At 41.9% G+C, this 19,497-nt stretch overlaps 1 protein-coding gene across 1 annotated transcript in view; it reads right to left on the reverse strand.

Annotated features, from left to right (window-relative positions):
* sik2a (salt-inducible kinase 2a) overlaps positions 1 to 19,497 on the reverse strand; it is a 148,728-nt gene that overhangs the window by 89,880 nt on the left and 39,351 nt on the right. Inside the window, exon 3 of the mRNA XM_060846697.1 lies at positions 8,955 to 9,018. Coding sequence (XP_060702680.1) covers positions 8,955 to 9,018 — 64 coding nt within the window. The remainder of the gene's footprint in view (positions 1 to 8,954; positions 9,019 to 19,497) is intronic.

Genomic DNA, 19,497 nt, shown 5'->3' on the forward strand with positions numbered 1-19,497 from the left:
AAAACAGCAGGGCTGAAGGTTATCGCTCAGTTTTGGATTGGAGTGACTCAGAGACAATTTTCCACTGCAGTGAGGCAATTGTGTTGCTGGCTGACACTGTAGTTCTGGAGTAGTGTGAATAATTGAACAGAACCCAAGGCAATCGAGCATAGACTGAGTACACTTTTCAGGCTGAACACAAAAGGTTAAAGTGTTCACCAGGAGGCACATGAATGTGACTGCTATGCATTCTTGACATTAAAAATATTTGGATCACCCCTGACAACAGGTATCGGTAGTCTGCTATTAACAATGGTGGTTTTGTTAGAAATCTACTATTCCATAATTGGCAATGAATGCAATTTTCACCGGGTATGCCATACAGATGCTGAAATTATTGTATCAGCAATTGAAATAAAAGAGAAAGAGAGAGGAAAAAAAAGAGACACAGGAACAAATCATTGAAACAATTGAGTTTTCTTCTCTTGCATATTTTGACAAGATCCTAACAAGAGGAGCGGTTGCAAAGTTTGGGGAATGAGCTATTTACATTACAAGACGACAATTTGCATCACAATCAGATAATTCTGTATCAAAAACATGTGTTGCTGGAAAAGCTCAGCAGGTCTGACAGCATCCGTGAAGAGAAATCAGAGTTAACGTTTCAGGTCTGGTGACCCTTCCTCAGAACCCAGATAATTCTGTGTTCATTTGCTTTTCCATGCTTTCATGCAAAAAGCAAGCATTTATAAACACCTCAACACAAGCCATATCGTGCAGGCTTCAATACTTTTTATTTGCTCTCTCCATTATTTACAAGGAGTTGGAAGCCATGTCTGCATCAGTCAGCTAAAAGTCAACAGATGGTCAGAGTTCTGATTCTGGTAAAATAAATGTTAACTACCGTCAAGTACATACACAATTTGCACTCTGGACAACTAAAGCTTGTTGGAGTACCATTCTTGACTTGATTTATTATTGTCACATGTACCAAGAGACAGTAAAAGTATTGTTTTGCATTCTATCCAGACAAATCATACATTACATAAGTATATCAGGGTCATAGACCATAATATAGTGTTACAGCAGAGAAGATGCAGAGAAAGATCAACTCTAATGAGAGGTCTGATTACTACAGGGAGGAAGGTGTTCTTCAATCTGTTGGTACATGCTTTAAACTTTTGTATCTTCTGCCTGATGGAAGAGGGTGGGAGAGAGTATAACTGGGGTGGGAGGAGTCTTTGATTATGTTATGATTTGGAGAGGTTGGTGTTGGACTGGGGTGTACAAAGTTAAAAATCACAACACCAGGTTATAGTCCAACAGGTTTAATTGGAAGCACACTAGCTTTCGGAGCGACGCTTCTTCATCAGGTGATAGTGGAGGGCTCGATCCTAACAGAATTTATAGCAAAAATCTACAGTGTGATGTAACTGAAATTATACATTGAAAATTGATTGTCTGTTAAGCCTTTCATCTGTTAGGAGTGATAGTTTCACTTCTTTCATGTGTAAATCACAAAACCTTTTTATATATTAAAAAGTTACATTCTCGGGTTAGCTGTTAACAATGGTCATAGCTCGACAACATGTTGAAGGTGTTGGCCCCCCATGTTCTGTCTATGCCATGATGTTTAGATTGATTCTAATCTAGAAAGTGAGATAACGGAGTTTTACATAAATTCATGCAGTTTTTGAGCAAAGTACAATGTAACCCTGCAAGTACAAATTCACCCCACGAAATGTGTGTGCATGTGGGTCTGTGTGTGTGTGTGTGTGTGTGTGTGTGTCTGGGTTGGGGGGGGTTGAGAGTGTGAGAAAGTGTGTGTGTGTGTGTGTGTGTGTGTGTGTGGTGAATGCAGAGTGTCTTAAGTCTGTGAGGGGGTGCATGTGAGAGTGTGTGTGTGTGTGTGTGTGTGTGTGTCTATGTACGCGTCTGTGTGCATGTGTGTCTATGTGTGTGTGAAAGTGAGAGTGTGTGAGTGTGTGTGTAGGAGTATCTGTGTGTGTGTATAGTGCAATGGTGGTCACCTGTAATGTGACATTCATCTGTTAGAATAGTGATAGTTTCACTTCGTTCATTGCACCACACACACACATGCACTCCTATACACACGGACACACAGACGCATACACAGACACCCACCCTTACAAACACACACTCACACCCTCAGACTTAAGACACCCTGCATTTACTACACGCATACACTTTCTCACACTCAACCCCCAACCCAGACAGACAAAGATCCACATGCACACATGTTTTGTGGGGTGAATTTGTACTTGCAGAGTTATTTGTACTTTGCTTAAAAACTGCATGCATTCGTGTAGAACTCCATTATCTCACTTTTTAAGATTAGAATCAATCTAAACATCATGGCATAGACAGAATTCAGGGGGCCAACATCTTCAACATGTTGTCTAGCTATCACCATTGTTAACAGCTAACCTGAGAATGTAACTTTTTAATAAAAAAGGTTTTGTGATTTACACATGAAAGAAGTGAAACTATCACTGTATTCTAACAGATGAAAGGCTTAACAGACAATCAATTTTTAAATGTATAATTTCAGTTACATCACACTGTAAATTTTTGTTATGAATTCTGTGTTAGGATTGAGCCCTCCACCATCACCTGAAAGCTAGTGTGCTTCCAATTAAACCTGTTGGACTATAACCTGGTGTTGTGTGATTTTTAATTTTGATTATGTTGGCTGCTTTCCCGAAGTATAGACGGGGTCAATGGATGGAAGATCAATTTGCAGGATAGACTGGGCTGTGTTCACAACTCAGCATAATTTCTTATTGTCTTGGGAAGAACGTCGGTGTGCTTTCCTGACTATAGTGTTGATGTGGATGGACCAGGATGGATTATTACACTACTTGCACCTCATCTCCCATATTAACTCGGTTGACTATTACAGCAGCAATATCCGCCAAGGTCCTGCTGGTTTCTCTACTCCAAATCCCTTGCAGGATCAAAGCAGAGAATTTTGCAAAGGCTCAATTTAAAATCCCCTTCCGCCACACTAACTCAATCATGTACTGGGCAGATCAAATTAGTCTTAAATGTCCATAACCATGAATTGTACAAACAAACAGAGACCCAAGGTGACATTCACAAATACCAATTGCGGCTTTTGTCTGGTTGGCCCGGAAAAGAAATCACCAGTCCACACAGTGAGGGAGTTGGTCAACCACTAACACCTCCAGATTAAAGACTGAGCAAACAAGCACATTTAAACAAAGTGATTTATTGGTGTTCAGGAAGTTCGTATGAACTGTCCTTATTCTTTTAAAAATCTCACTAGTGTAGACAGAAAGCCCTTAACACTACTGATAATTATGAATTTCATATATCCCAAATTATTTTCCAGGAGTAAGTTAAACATATGAAATAAAATAACCTTGAGTGGCAGAACTACTGGGTAGCAGATTGTCAACTGTTGCAGCATTAATACTCAACAACATGGAGTGCTGTTCTTCCTCTATCACTAACTGATCTCAGCCTGAAGGAAGCCTCTCCCTTGGAGACAGCTCCGAACAGCTCTTTGGTAAAGGACTCTGATCGGACAGCTGAAGAGTGAATGATAGCAGGCATGCATGCAAAACAGGAAATGATAGCCCTTCAGTGGTGAAGCTACATGCCGCACAGGGTTCATTACACATTCCTGCTGTTATGATTAATCTTGTGACCTGGCTGCACATCACGGACCACTTTGCTTAGTAAGTCAGCGCAGAGCTGAGGAATCTAACGCTGGACCGCCTCTGACACTTGACAGCAATAGGGTGCAGTTGTGACATTACCTCAAAAGATCTGGACAGTTGTGTTGTTTGAGCTGTTACTAACTGCCCTGGCGCAATAACAAGTGACAGACGCTCCCTTCTGTGTTGCTCACTGCTCAATGTAGGAAAGGGCACGAAGCACAAATCTGCTTTACAGAAGAGCAGCAAATTAAGAAGCCAGAGTTTTGACCAAGTTCATAGAGGGCCACAGTCCATTACGTAATGAGCATAGCATCAAAGGGAAAGGTGGTGTAGAGAGAACCATAACTCTCCCCTGCCCCCACCCCATGGTCCCCTCATTCTTAATCGCGGTGCTTCCATAGGAAGGGAAAGCACTTCACTGCAGGAACAAGTTTGCTGCAAGCTGCCATTTGTGAGCTGCAGAAGAGTCAGATGTATAGCACAGAAACAGACCCTTCAGTCCAACATGTCCATGCTGACCAGATATCCCAACCCAATCTACACCCACCTGGCCCATATGACCCCACCACCAGGGATATATTTTCCTCCCCACCCCTTTCCGCAAAGACTGTTCCCTCCGTGACTACCTGGTCAGCTTCACGACCCCCAACAACCCACCCACACCCCTCTTGGCACCTTCCCCTGCCACCGCAGGAAATGCAAAACCTGCACCCGCACCTCTCCTCTCACCTCCATCCAGGGTCCCAAAGGAGCTTTCCACATCCAAAGTTTCAACTGCACATCCACCAATGACATTTATTGTATCCGTTGCTCCCCATGCGGTCTCCTTTACATTGGGGAGACTGGATGCATTCTCACAGACCGCATTAAGAAACATCTCCGGGACACCAGCACCAATCAACCCACCGCCCCATGGCCAAACATCTCAATGACAAAGGTGAGGGAACAAATTATTGCAGATGCTGGAATCTGTATTGAAAACAAAAATGCTGGAGATCATAGTGGGTCAGGCAGCATCCATGGAGAGACAACAAGCTAATGTCTCAAGGCTAGATGACTCTTCATCAGAGCTGACCTGAAGTGTGAAGGGGACAGCATTTATGCTATAGTTGAGGGTGAGGTGGACGAGTGTATAGCGCTGGGGGAAGAAGCAATGTTGATAGCTCCGATTACATGGAGGAAGCTGGTTAACAGATCTATCAGCAACAAATGGGCACACTTGTTCTGACTGACTGTAATGCCAAACAGTCACATCCAGAGTGCAAATAAAAACACGCCAATGTTCAATGACAGCTCTGGGTGTGCCTGCTTTTTCATGACCAAGGTTAAAATTTTCCCTCCATAAGGTAGGGCACAGTTCAATTTCTTTCCCTTTTAAGCAGAAAGATTTTATCAGTATATATAATATGCACTTAAAAAGGTATTTGCACTAGTTGACAGCAGAGATAAATCTACTTTAAATTATTCTTACCTCAATACAGGCACAAGTCATTTATTGTATCATTCTGCTTAATTATGACATGCTGTACTAAACAAAGATTAATATATTACTCCATTCCCTAATCTGACTCTATTTGTAGTATTCACTATTTCCCAGCTAAACATGTAGGGACACCATCCTAACCCTCAACAAACCATCTCCATGTCTCCCTCCTGCCAAATCATCCTGGGCTCCCGACATTAGCTTTAATGAAGTGGGGAAGTGAATAACAAAAACACAAACCTAGGTAATCCAATTTTTGATCCACGAGAGGCACAGTTATCTGAGCTCATCTGGGCCAATGGTGGGAGCGTTTTTCTTGATCTCTGAGCTTCGCTCACTGCCAGGCTCTTACATGGGCATGACAGTGACATGTCTGGATGAAGAATGGACCAGGCACGATAAACTTCCTCAACACCCTGAAACCAATATTGCTCTAGATAAGTGAGCAGGCAAGGAATATAAGAACAAAGGCCATGGACAGGCAGACGGGATTAGTTTAGAATGGCATCATGGGCAGCACAAAGATGGTGGGCCTGTTCCTGTGCTGTACTGTTCTATGCCACATGCTCATGAACAAATGGTCTGAAGAGAGAAGCATTAGAAGGAGACAAAAAAACAATGCTGAAAAGCAGGAAGGAAAGAAAAGCAAACCAAAAAAGGAGAAGTACGTGATGGTAGAACAAATGCCTTGACCTCATATGGTGCCATTATCAACAGTCAAGCCCACACTGTAGAGTGTTAAGCCCATGAGTTCCACTTGGTAGTTTTAGAAAAGTGCAGTATTAGACTTGGAGGGACCTGCTCAGAATTAATTAGCAGTATCCCGACATTGCATAGTGCTGCAAGAAGAGGGGGAAGGGTTACAGTGACCACAGTGGTCTAAAAAATGGCCTTTAGAGCACCAAACATCTTGAAGAAATGATGAACTGTCCAATTCCCACTCTGGCCAACGTCCTGAAAAGACCAGCTGCTGTTCTTTTAAAAGTTATTTTTTGTTCATTCATTCTAGGTCAGCATTTATTACCCATTCCTAATTACCTCGAGGGCAGTTAAGAGCCAACCACATTGCTGAGATTCTGCAGTTACATGCAGGCCAGACCAAATAAGGATGACAGTTTCCTTCCCCACAGGACATGAGAAAACCAGATGAGTTTTTCTCCACCCTTCCCCAACAATCGACAACAGATTCATGGTGATCATTAAACTCTTAAATCCAGATATTTATTGAATTCAAATTCTACTGTCTGCCTCAGCAGGATTCGAGTACTAGTCCCCAGAACATTACCAGGGTATCTGGATTAACAGTCCAGTGATAATATCACTAGGCTACTGCCTCCCCTAAAATATCAAACACTTTCTGGTGGAAAGGCCATTTTAAAAGAAGTGCAAGCCTGTGTCGAATCATATTAGTCGTCATCTAATTGTCACTTTGGGAGGTAACAGGCACACCCTATCCAGTTTTGGTGACTGGAATACCTGAAAAAGGAATTGAAGCTGAAAAGTTTCCTTTTGTGGGTTCAGGATTCTTTATTCAGCCCTTCACCTGAACACTGTCACTGTTATCCTCTGCACTTGACGTACAAAGGAAAAAGGAGCAGGTACAGATGTTTGGTCAACCAAGCCGGTGTCACCATTTTCCCCACATTATCCTCCAACATCCTTCAATACATTTACCGTCTTGAAATCTTAGAGTTGGTTGGTAGTAGAGAAATGGAGGACTGGTGGAAAAAAAGAAAGCTGTTTTTTTCCCTTTTATTGGTATTTGTGCAAATTTTCCTGATGAATCCAAGACAAAAGGCATGGTTTTTCAACAACACTCTAGGAATTCACTGTTGTTGGTCTTCAACATACTCAGTGACTGAGCTTACACAGCTCTCTCCCAAAAACCCAGCACCCTATGAGTGAAGAAATTCCTCATCATTCCTAAATGGCCTCTCTCTTCCTCAGAGTGTATCCCTTGGTTTTGGACCTTTGCAGCCAAGGGAAACATTCTTCCTGCATCTACCTGTTAAGGCCCTGTAAGAGTTTTGTATGGGTTAATAAGACGCTGCAGCTCCTCTTCCTGCAAGGTTTGCAGATCAGGACACTGATGGGATTGTCTGCCTTTACAATGGCTCCAAGTGGGACACTGCATTGAACACTCAGCTGTGTCACAGTAATAAAGGATAAGCTGTCAAAACATAGCAAGCCATTAGCACCACAAGTCAGGAGACTATTCATAGATAAAATTAACTCTTGCAAATCTGAAGTGTGTCACTGTGTCACAGGCAGCTCCATCATACATGTAATCATTTGCAGATTACACTCTAATACCAAGTACTTACAGGTCTCAAAATAAGTTGCAAGACCAGCAATGCTCACAAGGTCAAAAGGAAGTAGTTGTTAGTGTGGATTCAGTTAATGTAAAGCACTGGTCTCTGGCAGGAACATATAATGGGATTATCACAACCAGGTCTTTGCCCTGTCTTCTAGATAGATCATTAGCATTACAAACAACTTCAACGTAATACAAAGCTTTCCATTCTTCAGAAAATGTTTGTAGTTGCAAACTACAAATATTATTCAAGCAGCATAAAGTACAAGGTGATTGTCTCCCTTGCACTTTCTCTCCTGGGTGTATTTAATATCACAAATCAAGAACAAACTGGAAGCTATATGATGACCAGTTGAGTTACAACCAATGAATTGCTTTTTTTTTGGTCATCATTACGTAGACCAACACAACAGACATTTCTGCACTCAGTATCCAGTAACGAAATAGACCAGATAGGTGTTGTTCCAAATTATTGTGAATGCCAAGCGATGGACAATGTGGCAGAGAACACTGGGGAACGCTGCTCTTCAAAATGGTGCCCTGGCACAACATTCCCTTCAAGCTGTCCAGCTGGCTCCAACATCCCTCAGGAGGTACTGTGTACGCAAGTCGTATACTGTCAGAAGAATGTGGTGCTGGAAAAGCACAGCAGGTCAGGCAGCAGAGGAGCAGGAGAGTCGACGTTTCAGGCATAAGCTCTTCATCATCATTCTTGATGAAAAGAATACGCCTGAAATGTCGACTCTCCTGCTCCTTGGATGCTGCCTGACTGGCTGTGCTTTTCCAGTACCACATTCTTCAACTCTGATCCCCAGCATCTGCAGTCCTCACTTTCTCCTACAATATTGTCAGAAGGCAATCCTGCGACAATAATTGAATTAGAGTGCGTATGGGACCTGTGATCTTTAACGTCCACCTATCTGAGCAGAAGGAGCCTTGGCATCTTGTGAAAACCAGCACCTCTAGCAATGCAGCACTTCAGTACAATTTTAAAAAGTGTTGCCCTAAATTGTTTTCAAGTCCTGCTGAACGGTTTGAACTGATGATTTACTGCTTCAGAAGTGAGAACATTGACAACTACATCAAACAATCATACCTAAAAGAGTAAAAATCACAAGATAGTAAAAACAAACAATTCAAAGAAATAAAAAGGTTCGGAAATTATTTCCTAATCTTGGAGAAAAAGTAAGTCGAATGGTATCACTACAACCTGGCTTTTCCAGACATCCCATAACTTTTAATCCACATCTGATACTTGGCAAGAATGGGAAACTGTGGTATAATCACTGAATGCCACTTCAAACCATTACAAACAGGTGTCACAGTAGGAACCTAGCCTGCCTATTCAATTAATTCATTTTAACTTGAACACCTGCACCAGTAGCTCTTTGCACATTGAATTCTGCGGATCTGTTAGCCAGATGTGCAGGAAGTTGATATATAAAAAAAATACATAATTAAAAACGCTTACCAAAGATCTCTCCATTCTTAGCGTACTCCGTCACAAGATACAGCATATTTTTGGTCTCCATCACCTGTAGAGAACAAAAGGCAGGAAGTCACATATAACAACATTCCGCTATTGAGTTTCTCCAACAAAAAAAATGTTTACTGGTGTTGGACGTTACAGACCTCAAGAATCTTGAAAAATACATATGAAAGAAGAACAGAAATAAGGGTTTCACTTTTTAGACCTTCAATCATTATGCTCAAAAACATTATTCCCTTTTCAACCAAGAGCAGAAAATCACTAGTTAGGAGATTGTACATCAGCATGAAACAGCTTTAAAGGAGAGAAGAAAGAAAACCATGTTTCACTCATTTCTCTTTCTGAAAACCAAACTCCACATTAAATTCCTACTCAGGAAATTCTAGACAATTTTAACACCACTCAGGAGGTACTTTGCACTTTGCTGGTGAGATCCCCTTCACAGGTTATAGGGTGTGCCCCAGTGTTAGGGCTGGGGCTGGAGGGAAGTGCATTGCAAATCCAACTTCTAACCTCCACCCCTTACTCCAACCTGTAATATTGTTTAATTCTGATGCCTTCAGGTGAAGGAACTTTGTTCAGAATGAGAGCAAAGTGTTCTGTACTGACCCCTGTTGGTTTAACACAGAGTTATTAGTTATCTTTTGTGATCTCCACTGTTTTGTGATGAATCACCAGGTCCAGAAGCCTACTTTCAGACCTTATGGTAAGCCATGTGACAATCAACCAATAGGAAAGGGCACAGATTTGATTTTGGGACATTGAAGCCTGCGACACATTAAAGTCATCATACACTGGAGAAGACTCGATGGACTGAATGGCCTAATCTACTCCTATTGTCTTGAAGTTAACTACAAACTGGAAAGCAGGCCTTTGTAGAAGAAGTGCAAGCTCTGAGGTTGCACTCAATTCAAAAGGTAGAAGAGAAGGAGTTAGTGCATGTTTAACCTGAGACGTTGTGTTCTCCAATCACCTCTCACACCTTCTCATACCAACAGTACTCCAAACCCTTCCCCAACACTTCCCACTACTGCCTTCCCACACATGGTAACACGGTCCCATATCCAATCTGCACACTATTGATATATCTTCCTCCATCATCAACAAGACAGGGCTTTCTCACTTCAGATCCAAAACAGCACAGCCCTGGCTCAGCACCTCTCAGAATGCCCAAGGCACAAGGTTTGAATTCTACCCGTAAAACACATGCCAGGGCAGTAATTTTCAACCGAGAGATTGAAAGCGGGCAGTGACAGAGCAGCCAAGCACTCGGAATTTCACTCAAACTTTTCCCATCTGTTAAACTCCACATGAAGCTGAATCCAACCAGGTGCGAGAAAGGTGGCCGTTCTCTTACCTTCTGTTTGAAATTCAGCAATGACTACCACCAGTAAAAGCACAGGGTTCGGGTGACGGAATCGACTGTGTACAGAGTCACACAGTAATCTTTCAAGTCACAATAAATGCCAGTCAGACTAATGGAGCGAAAAAGTCTTCTTTGACGGTTAAATGTGGTTCTATTTGGATCATGTCCCTAATATGAATGCACCCATAGCCTAAGGCTATACCCTTTCCCCACAGTTCAACAATTTTTAGGACTATTACCTAGGAAAACCAAAGGATGGTTGGGTGTGGGAAAGAAAAAGAATAGTTTAGCAAGCAGTGAACATAATTTGTTTTTATTCCTTCAGATATCCTTTGCAAGACCAACATTTGACTCCCATGCCTATCTGCTCCAAGTGGAGTAGCTTGCTAAGCCATTTCAGAGAGCAGTTAGGAATCAACATCTGTGGGTCTGGAGTCACACAGAAGCAATAGAGGCCAAGGATGGTCAGTTTCTATCCTTGAAAAAGAACATTTCTGAATCAGGTGAGCTTTCACAACAAATCAATGATGGTAAACTTTACAGAGATTATCTTTCAATTCCAGATGGTTTTTAAATGGAATTTAAATTCCACCATCTACCATTTTGGGATCTGAACTCATGTCTCCATAAGTTTGACCTAGAATAGGTGTCCTCCCACTACACAGCATCGCCCTGCGTTTGGGAGAGAGGCAGAGTAGACCTATGTCTAACTGCACTGTGGCATTTGATACAGTATCTGAAATTGGAAATGGGAAACCTTTGAGCAAGTTCACCAATGATAGGCCCAAGTATAAGCGTGTGATGTGGAGGTGCTGGATGGACAAAGTCAGGGTCCTGCCCAAAACATCAACTCTTCCGTCCTTCCGATGCTACACCTGTGTGCTTTTTCCAGCTCAACATTTTATCATCTCTGTCTTTCCAGCATCTGAAGTCCTCACTATTTCAAAGTCAGAAGCCACAACACTACTCCAAAAGCTCGTCATTTCAACTAAACCTATTGGACCAGAGGTGGGGAACCTGCAGCCTTTGAGGCCATTGTATGTGGCCTTTTGAATGAATCCAAATTTTGCAGAACAAATCTTTTATTTTTTATTAATTTTTTCTTGCCCTTTATTATTTCTATTTTAATCTTAAAATGAATGTATTTAAAATACCAGAGAGTAAAAAAAAATTCAACCAAATAATCCTCACAGACTGACCGCCACAATTAAAAAAATTGGTAAGTCATAAGGGCTATTTCGACACCTGCTATGCTCAAGATTCCTACAAAAAGCAGTCACAACAAAGTCATTAAAAGGTTAGTTAACTTTAGAATTAACTTTTTTTTTCTGTTTCTTTAAGTTAGTTAGTACATAGTTGTTAGATTTTTGAAGAATATATAATTGATGTTTCTTGGATGCGGCCTTATTAGATTACAACTAACATAATGCGGCCTTCCAACATGAAACGGTTCCCCTCCTCTGTATTGGGCTATAACCTGGATGTAGTGTGACTTCTGACCAAATATAAATGCATGCAGGTTTCTTGAAGTAGGGAAAAGCAGCTTTGGTCCATTGTAGACACAGATCCACAGTTGCACACATTCCACACAGCTTTAGCGCACAATGATGCTGCACAAAGTCAGGGGCTTCACACATCTATCTGAATATTATAAACCTGATCATATTTGACCATTGCATAGGAACTGTCGACTTCTAACACAGGCTTGGAGCATGCAGAAATTAAAAATTAATTGTCAGGACGTTACTGTGTGAAAGCCAGGAAAAAGCACAGGATGGTTTACTTGTAAAAAAATAATTTTCTTCAAGTAATTTTACTTATTAACCATAAATATACTGGGAAGAAGGGTCTTACAGATAATCATCTGGTAATATGTAACTCGAGCACTGCTGAAAAGAGACATTTTAGTCAGAGTTATAGAACTCGAAAACAGTTTGTTGAATCTTTTTTATCTTTTACTCGTCAGGGCAATTCACAAGAACACCAATTTAGGGGGAAAACCAACATTTAGACTGCATGAGAGGAGAGCTGATTGGTCAGCAAGCGGACATTGACTGGTAGAGGAGCTGCCTGCTAATCCTCCCATGAAGAATGCAGACAGACAATGACTGGCAGTTAAATGCTCAGCTTTGTTTAAATATTGAGGCAGGTACCTTGACTCTGGCTGATTCTTAATGGCCATCCAACCATCACTTTCCATGCTCAGACAGCTGGATGACAATGATGGGTCAGATTCATGTAGCAAAAACGAAAGGTCCACATCCAGCTACAGTCTGCAACTCTGCATGTTTTGTTTGTGACATGTGTGTTTTTGGTCTGTGTTTGTGCGTGTTGAGGAGGAGGGTGGTGCAAGGTGTCAATCTCAGAAAAACTATTGCTATCTTGAGGTAAGATCCAGATGAAAGAAAAGGAACTCAAAGAATAGGTGATTATCAGTCTTCACAGTCCAGAGACTTGTGTGTAGTTGCTCCACCTTCTCGGTCTCAGATGGACGAAGACAAGAGCGAGTGGGAGGAAGGAAAAATGGATTAATTAACTTCACCTCTCAACACTATTAAGAAAACAACCTTTCCCCAGGACGGTTTCCCCAAACCCCCAGGAAACATCCATTGTCATAAGAGGAGGTGAAGGGAACAGAACCCATCTACAGCAATAGCAAATCTGATGCCAAATTTTCACCACACCCAGCGTTCTTTCTACAGAAGTTTTTCAGAAAGAGTTTGGACACTCATCTTGAACTCTCACACAGCCTTCTACTTTGTTTGAAATTGAAAATCTTGGCATTATTTTCCGAGTGAATGGAAAAGAACTGGTGCAGCGTATAACAGGCTGCTGCTCCTTCACTACAAGGCCATGTCATTCTGCTGCCAAAGTCCAAACCCACCCTGCAAATAACTACATTGACTCATTAAAGAATCCACAAAGTGTATAAGATTTTGGTACAGAGTCAAGTCTTTGTTGTACACTAAATAATAGCTATAATGTAGGAGGGGGGAAATTATCATTCATGACTATAACAGCTGGGCAACTGGAAGAGCTAGATGGTACCATCTCTGACAAATAGCATGATTCCAAACAGTATCACACTCCAACCAAACAAACTCTCATCACAGAATGCTATTGCAAAGGAGGCCATTCAGCCCACACACAGTCTGTGCCAACTCTTTGAAACAGTGACACAATCAGTCCCACTTACTTGCTTTTTCTCAGAGCAGAGCAATTTTATTTTACCATTGTCTACCAGTCTCCAATTCCCTTCAGAAAGGCACTAAATGTATCTGCATCCATCACATGTATAGGCAATGTATTCTAGATGGCAACAACTTGCTGGCAGACAGAGACAGAGACAGAGACAGAGACAGAGACAGAGACAGAGACAGAGACAGAGACAGAGACAGAGACAGAGACAGAGACAGAGACAGACTCCTAATTCGCTCTGGCTCTTTTGCCCATTATCTTAATAAGCAGTGCCCTTTTGTTGCTGACCCTCCACTTTCTTTTCTTTATTTGATCAGACCCCATCATAACTGAGCATCTCTGTTAAATCTGCACGTAAAAATTCCCTGCCCATAAAAGAGCAGAATTCTGCACAGAAACAGAAATTGGCATCTTTCATCTCTGGTACCATGTCGATAAATCTCCTCTACACCCTTTCCAAGATCTTGACACATTCCCAAAGTTTGATGCTAAGAATTATTTATAACACTTCAGCACATGCTGAAGCAGTGTTTTCTAAAGAATTCCCTAAAAGATCACGGAATGTAGGAACAGAAGTAGACCACTCAGTCCATTGAGTCTGCTTCACCAGTCAATGAGACCGGATCTTTTTCAACTCCACTTTCCTGCTTTTACCTTGGAAACCATAATTCTCTTACTGATTAAAAATCTATCTCAGCCTTTAATATACTTAATGACCAGCCTCAACAACGCTAAGGAACTCTATAGATTCACTACCTGCAGAAGAAATTTACTTCATCTGTGCCTCAAGGGCATGACCACTTACTCGGAGATTATGCCCTCTGGTCGCTGGCTCTGAGTCAAAGGGAAAGAACCTTTCTGCGTCCATCCTGTCAAGTCTCCTAAAAATCTTGTATGTTTCAGTACAGTTGCCTCTCAGTCTTCTAAACTCCAATGAGTACAGGCCCAACCTACTCAACCTCTCTTCGCAACAGTACCTCTATATCTGGTGTAAGACTGTCTCCAATGCCAGTCAGTATGTTTCCTTAGATAGGAGGGCCAAATCTGTAACCAGTACTTCAGCTATGGTCTGACTGGTGCCTTGTATAGTTATAGAAAAACCTTCTGAGGGTTTATATTCCATTCCCTGTGAAATAAAGGCCAATCTTCCATTTGCCTTCCCTATAATCACTATACTACTATGCCCATTTCACTGGTCTATCATTCACCCTGTTTTTCCACAAGTTTTGTGTCACAGCACTAGGGTCCCAGGTTCGATTCCAGCATTGGACAACTGTCTGTGTGGGTTTGCTCTGGTTTCCTCCCACAGTCAGGTGAATTGGCCATGTTATATTGCCTATAGTGGGAGGTGCATTAGTCAGAGGGTGTGGATGGGTTACTCTCTGGAAGGTCAGTGTGGACTGGTTGGGCCGAACGGCCTGTTTCCACACGGTAAGGAATCTAATCTAATCATCTCTGTTCACCTCCCTTCAAGCCCGTGAGATGCTGTTTTTCTGATATTCATTAGACACTCAACAGGGACCTAGCTGAGATGGCTCCACTGCAAAGCCAGCTGGGGACAATTGTTTCATGTTTAGTCCCACATGTACATCCATATGATCCTATCCAGCTGGCTGGCACTGGCCAGCAATTGGTAGTGGGAAATGAAAACAGGAGTGCTGGAGACACTCAGCAGGTCTGACACTTTTTTGGGGGAGGGGGGGGGAAAAGAGAGGAGAAACAGGGAAAGTGTTGACAGTTTGAGTCCTATATTTGAAGTGTAGGGTGGAGAAAGCATTGGTGAGGCTTTGCGAGGTTTGTTACCAGCCTTGTTAAAGATCTTCTACTTTCCCAAAGTGATTGAGGTGACGAAGGTGAGGGATTGCAAATCAACTACCGGGTGGTGACCCACAGCTGGCAGAGTGACCAGAGGGTCCACATTTCCTCTCCTTCCTTCCTGGACAGGGAGGGATACAGGTGAACATTGCTACTGAGAGACACTCTCAGACCGTCAGACAGGCATCAAGTAAAAAGCTTTTCTTGCTATTGTATATATCTGAAACGTTACCTCTAAATATTTGTTCATATTCCAGATGCAGGAAGGTAACGTGAAGCAGCTCTAAGATAAGGTCACAGGGACCAAATGGACAGTCTCTTATGTCGTCTTGGACTGAGGGTGAGTGAAGGAAGGAGAGAGAGATTTATCCTGCGCATCTCTGTATTCAGACCACAGTGAACGTCCAGGTGACCTCAGCACTTGCTACAAGGAATAAGTAAGAAGCACACCTAAGAAAAAAGGACCAGAACTGGCAGCACGGTGGCACAGTGGTTAGCACTGCTGCCTCACAGCACCAAAGACCTGGGTCCAATTCCTGCCTCAGGCAACTGTCTGTGTGGAGTTTGCACATTCTCCCAGTGTCTGTGTGGGTTTCCCCGGGTGCTCCAGTTTCGGCCATGCTAAATTACCCATAGTGTTAGGTGAAGGGGTAAATGAATGGGTTTGGGTGGGTTGCTCTTCGGAGGGTCTGTGTGGACTTGTTGGGCTGAAGGGCCTGTTTCCACACTATATGTAATCTAATTTAATCTAATATCAGTGGGTAATAATCCAGGCTACCTGTGGCGCCCAAAGAGGTGGGAATCAAACTTTTGTACCTACACTGGACAAAGTCAAGGTCTGGTCTCTATTGGGTTTGGAAAGGCAGACCCTACCCCAATTCCTGGCCATCACGTGCAGGCACTGACTCATTACTCGGCCTCCCATAAGGGCACCAGCCAGAGACTCCCACCAAACGGGGAATGAAGTGAAACAGACATTCCAGAGTTCCCAGCTGGGTTTCTCAGCTTCCTTTGATCCAAAAACCTGTTGCTACAAGTAAAGCCTCCAATTATGTTTTAATTTAACCCTGTTGCATAGCAGCAAGTGGCTCAAATGTGACCCATTAAACCGGACACAGATCGAAATAATTGCATGCAAATTGACATTTGTCATTTTTACATGGTGACACACTTGGAGATGAACATTGCAGCATTGGTTGTCTCTCACTGCAATGGAGTTGCTCTCTTACTCATTCAGTTCCTGTTTCCAATCTGTTTTCTCTTCTTTCCAAAGCAGTCTTTCCTAGTCAACTGGATTTTCCCTGAAGTCTCAGCACTCTCTCTCTATTAAGCAAATCTATAAAATCGTTGTGGAAGTCTTTGGCCACAAGGGAATGAAAAGAAAGATCATCTTTACGGGGGGGGGGGGGATGTTAAAGAGGCTTTTCTTTTCTCTGAAGTGTGTGCTCACTGTGAGAAATGTCAATGGAGTACAGTGGAATGTGGGGCCTCAATTTCACACCGATCTGTAGGGACATTTACATTTTTAAAATAACATAATGTCTCTTATCTACACCATAACTGTTTAGGGAGCATCTGATGCAACCCTGAGGAGTGGACTTTCATGAACTCAAATGCCAGAAGATGGGTAGGCAGACAGAAAAAAAAACATGGTGAAACGAAAAGGCATGTAAAGTTGGTGTTCACTGGCTGCTTGAAGGTCTCCCCCTACATGTGAGGTTTAAAGCAGGCACTCTGATGATTCTGTAAGGTCTTCAACTCTGCGGATGAGCCTTGAAGTGCCCCAATTCTACACGCCTGCCACTGGTAGCCATGTTCAGCCTCATTGCGAAATCTCCTTCCTCACCAGTTGGAAAACAGCTCTTCGTTATCTAATCAGATGACATGAGACTGCCAGTCAGTCAACTTTTCTTCCCAATTCCTTTAAAAATTTTCCAAAAATCAAAAACTTGCTTTTTTCTGCTCCTGATTGTTCTCAGTCATGTCATGGAGGCTCCAAGGCAATTCTAGAAGGTTGGCAGGCCTCAGATCCCTGGCAAGAAGCAACTTTTCTTTTTCAAAAAGAAATATGCTGTTTCAAGAACTGCTGACTATGAAGTTGGATGCAGAAGCAGCTGGCATTTTTGCTTTTCCATCTTTATGGAGTCAGGAGGAATCAGAGTGCAACAACTCACCCCACAAGAGGACAAGCCCAACTCCAGCTCCTGTTTGCCACCAGTCTTGAATCCTTTTAAGTGATTAAGTGTGGGAGCTAACCAATTTCCCATCCTCACACGGTGATCGTGGCTTGTTGGTTGCAAGCTGGTAAGGGTTGACCTTCCAAGTTCATAGGAATCTGTCGCCATTGTAATTGGGAAGCAGTTCATTTACAACATCTGCAGCTGTCCAATCCTCTGAGCAAACTAAAATCAGGCTCAGGGAAGGTTGCCATCGTCACTCACAGTGAGCTTTTGTGCAAGACAACCAAAAAACTCAACAATTTATCCAAAGCCCTATAAATAATCTATGGCAGAGAATGCCAATGTGACTAATGCATCAAGTTTTGTGGCACTTGTCATTTGGTGCATATTTCCTCGTTGCATCAAAACTGCCATGACAAAGTAATGTCAGACTGTCTAGTCAAGGTTCCCAGTAATTGGGAATCCACAGAAAAGAAAAAAGAACAAACTACTGGAATGACAAACAAACAAAGTATTAAGAAGCATCACACTTAATAACTTGATTATAGGAGCCAGACAATTTTCTTCAGTAACTGGGTTGAGACACGACTGAAAGATGAGGTATTTAAGGTTATGTGCTTCGATAAATTCTTACTTTATCAGTTGGCACTTTACCGCTAGAGGAAACGTAATTGAAATGGATGTGTGGTAAATCTGAACAACCTGTCTGCCAAAAAAATCCTAGACAAGATCAGCACAAACCAAAACATTGATAGTACAGACTGAAAACTAAAGCTTATGAAAAGTCAAACTGAGCCCAATAAATGTCTGGTTCATCTCCTACTATGTACTCTTTCAACTTGGTATAAATCTATGTGAATAAAATGCATAGCATTCAGATAGGAGGATATTGGTAATGCCAAACGATTGAGTGTACGTTGAGACTATTAGGCAGAGATTGTTAAATTAATTTGCAATAGAAATGTAGAAGCTTCAATCCCATTCTCAAAAGTTTTTTTTTCAGGTTATTGTACCCACAAGTTTATGCCTAATTTTTAAATATAATTAAGTGTCTTCATCTCTTATGACCCCACAATTTAAATTCTGTTTCCTGTACAGACTTCAAAATGACTCCAAAAGGCCCTCAATGATGGTTCATGGGATGTGTTCTTCATGAATATGTCTTGGCATTACTCAAAAGGTAGAGGTTGTGGTGGACATTTGAGAGATGTTGACACAACAAAGAAAGACAATTGGTGGGAGACTCTGCTGGGTTTGGTTCCAAAACTAAATCTGCATTCTTGGATCAGTGTTTTTAGATGGCCTCTAAGTTTCATCAGTCAATTGAAAAAAGCTCCAACAATCTGTTTGGTTCCAAAGGCAAATGTAAAAGGAAGTATTCTGTATGCAAGACATATGATATATGTTAATATTAAATTAACATATTATTCCAAATCAGATGAGTTGTATGTATTCATGTCTGTAAGCATTGCATACTTGGCTCTATTCTAAAAAGACTGAGACAATCTTAAAAAAGGACAATATCCATTTAAGGTGATATATTCATCTCTGCAAATTAATAATCAATAGATGGAATAATTACATAATGCAATTTATAAGGAAAATAGAACTGTTGCTAACAGCAACACCATGCCCTAGACAAAAAAAAAGAGGTGCCTTTTCACAATCTTACCAATTGCATACACATTGAATAGACTGGTCATGAAACAGGAAAATTAGACAGGAGACTAAACAATGGAGTTATTATAACCCATTATAAATCACTGTTTCAGCCTCAGCTGGTGCATTGTGTCCAATTCTGGTCACCTCATTTTGGAAAGGATGTCATGACCTCGGGAGACGGAACAGAAATCTTACTGAAGTGATGCCAGAGATGAATGATTTCCGTTCACGTGGAGAAGCTAGAATTGTTCTCCTTAGTGCAAACAAGCTATCGGGGAGATTTAGCTGCAGCATTCACAGCTAA

Source organism: Hemiscyllium ocellatum, chromosome 29 (assembly GCF_020745735.1).
Source record: "Hemiscyllium ocellatum isolate sHemOce1 chromosome 29, sHemOce1.pat.X.cur, whole genome shotgun sequence".
NCBI lineage: Eukaryota > Metazoa > Chordata > Chondrichthyes > Orectolobiformes > Hemiscylliidae > Hemiscyllium > Hemiscyllium ocellatum.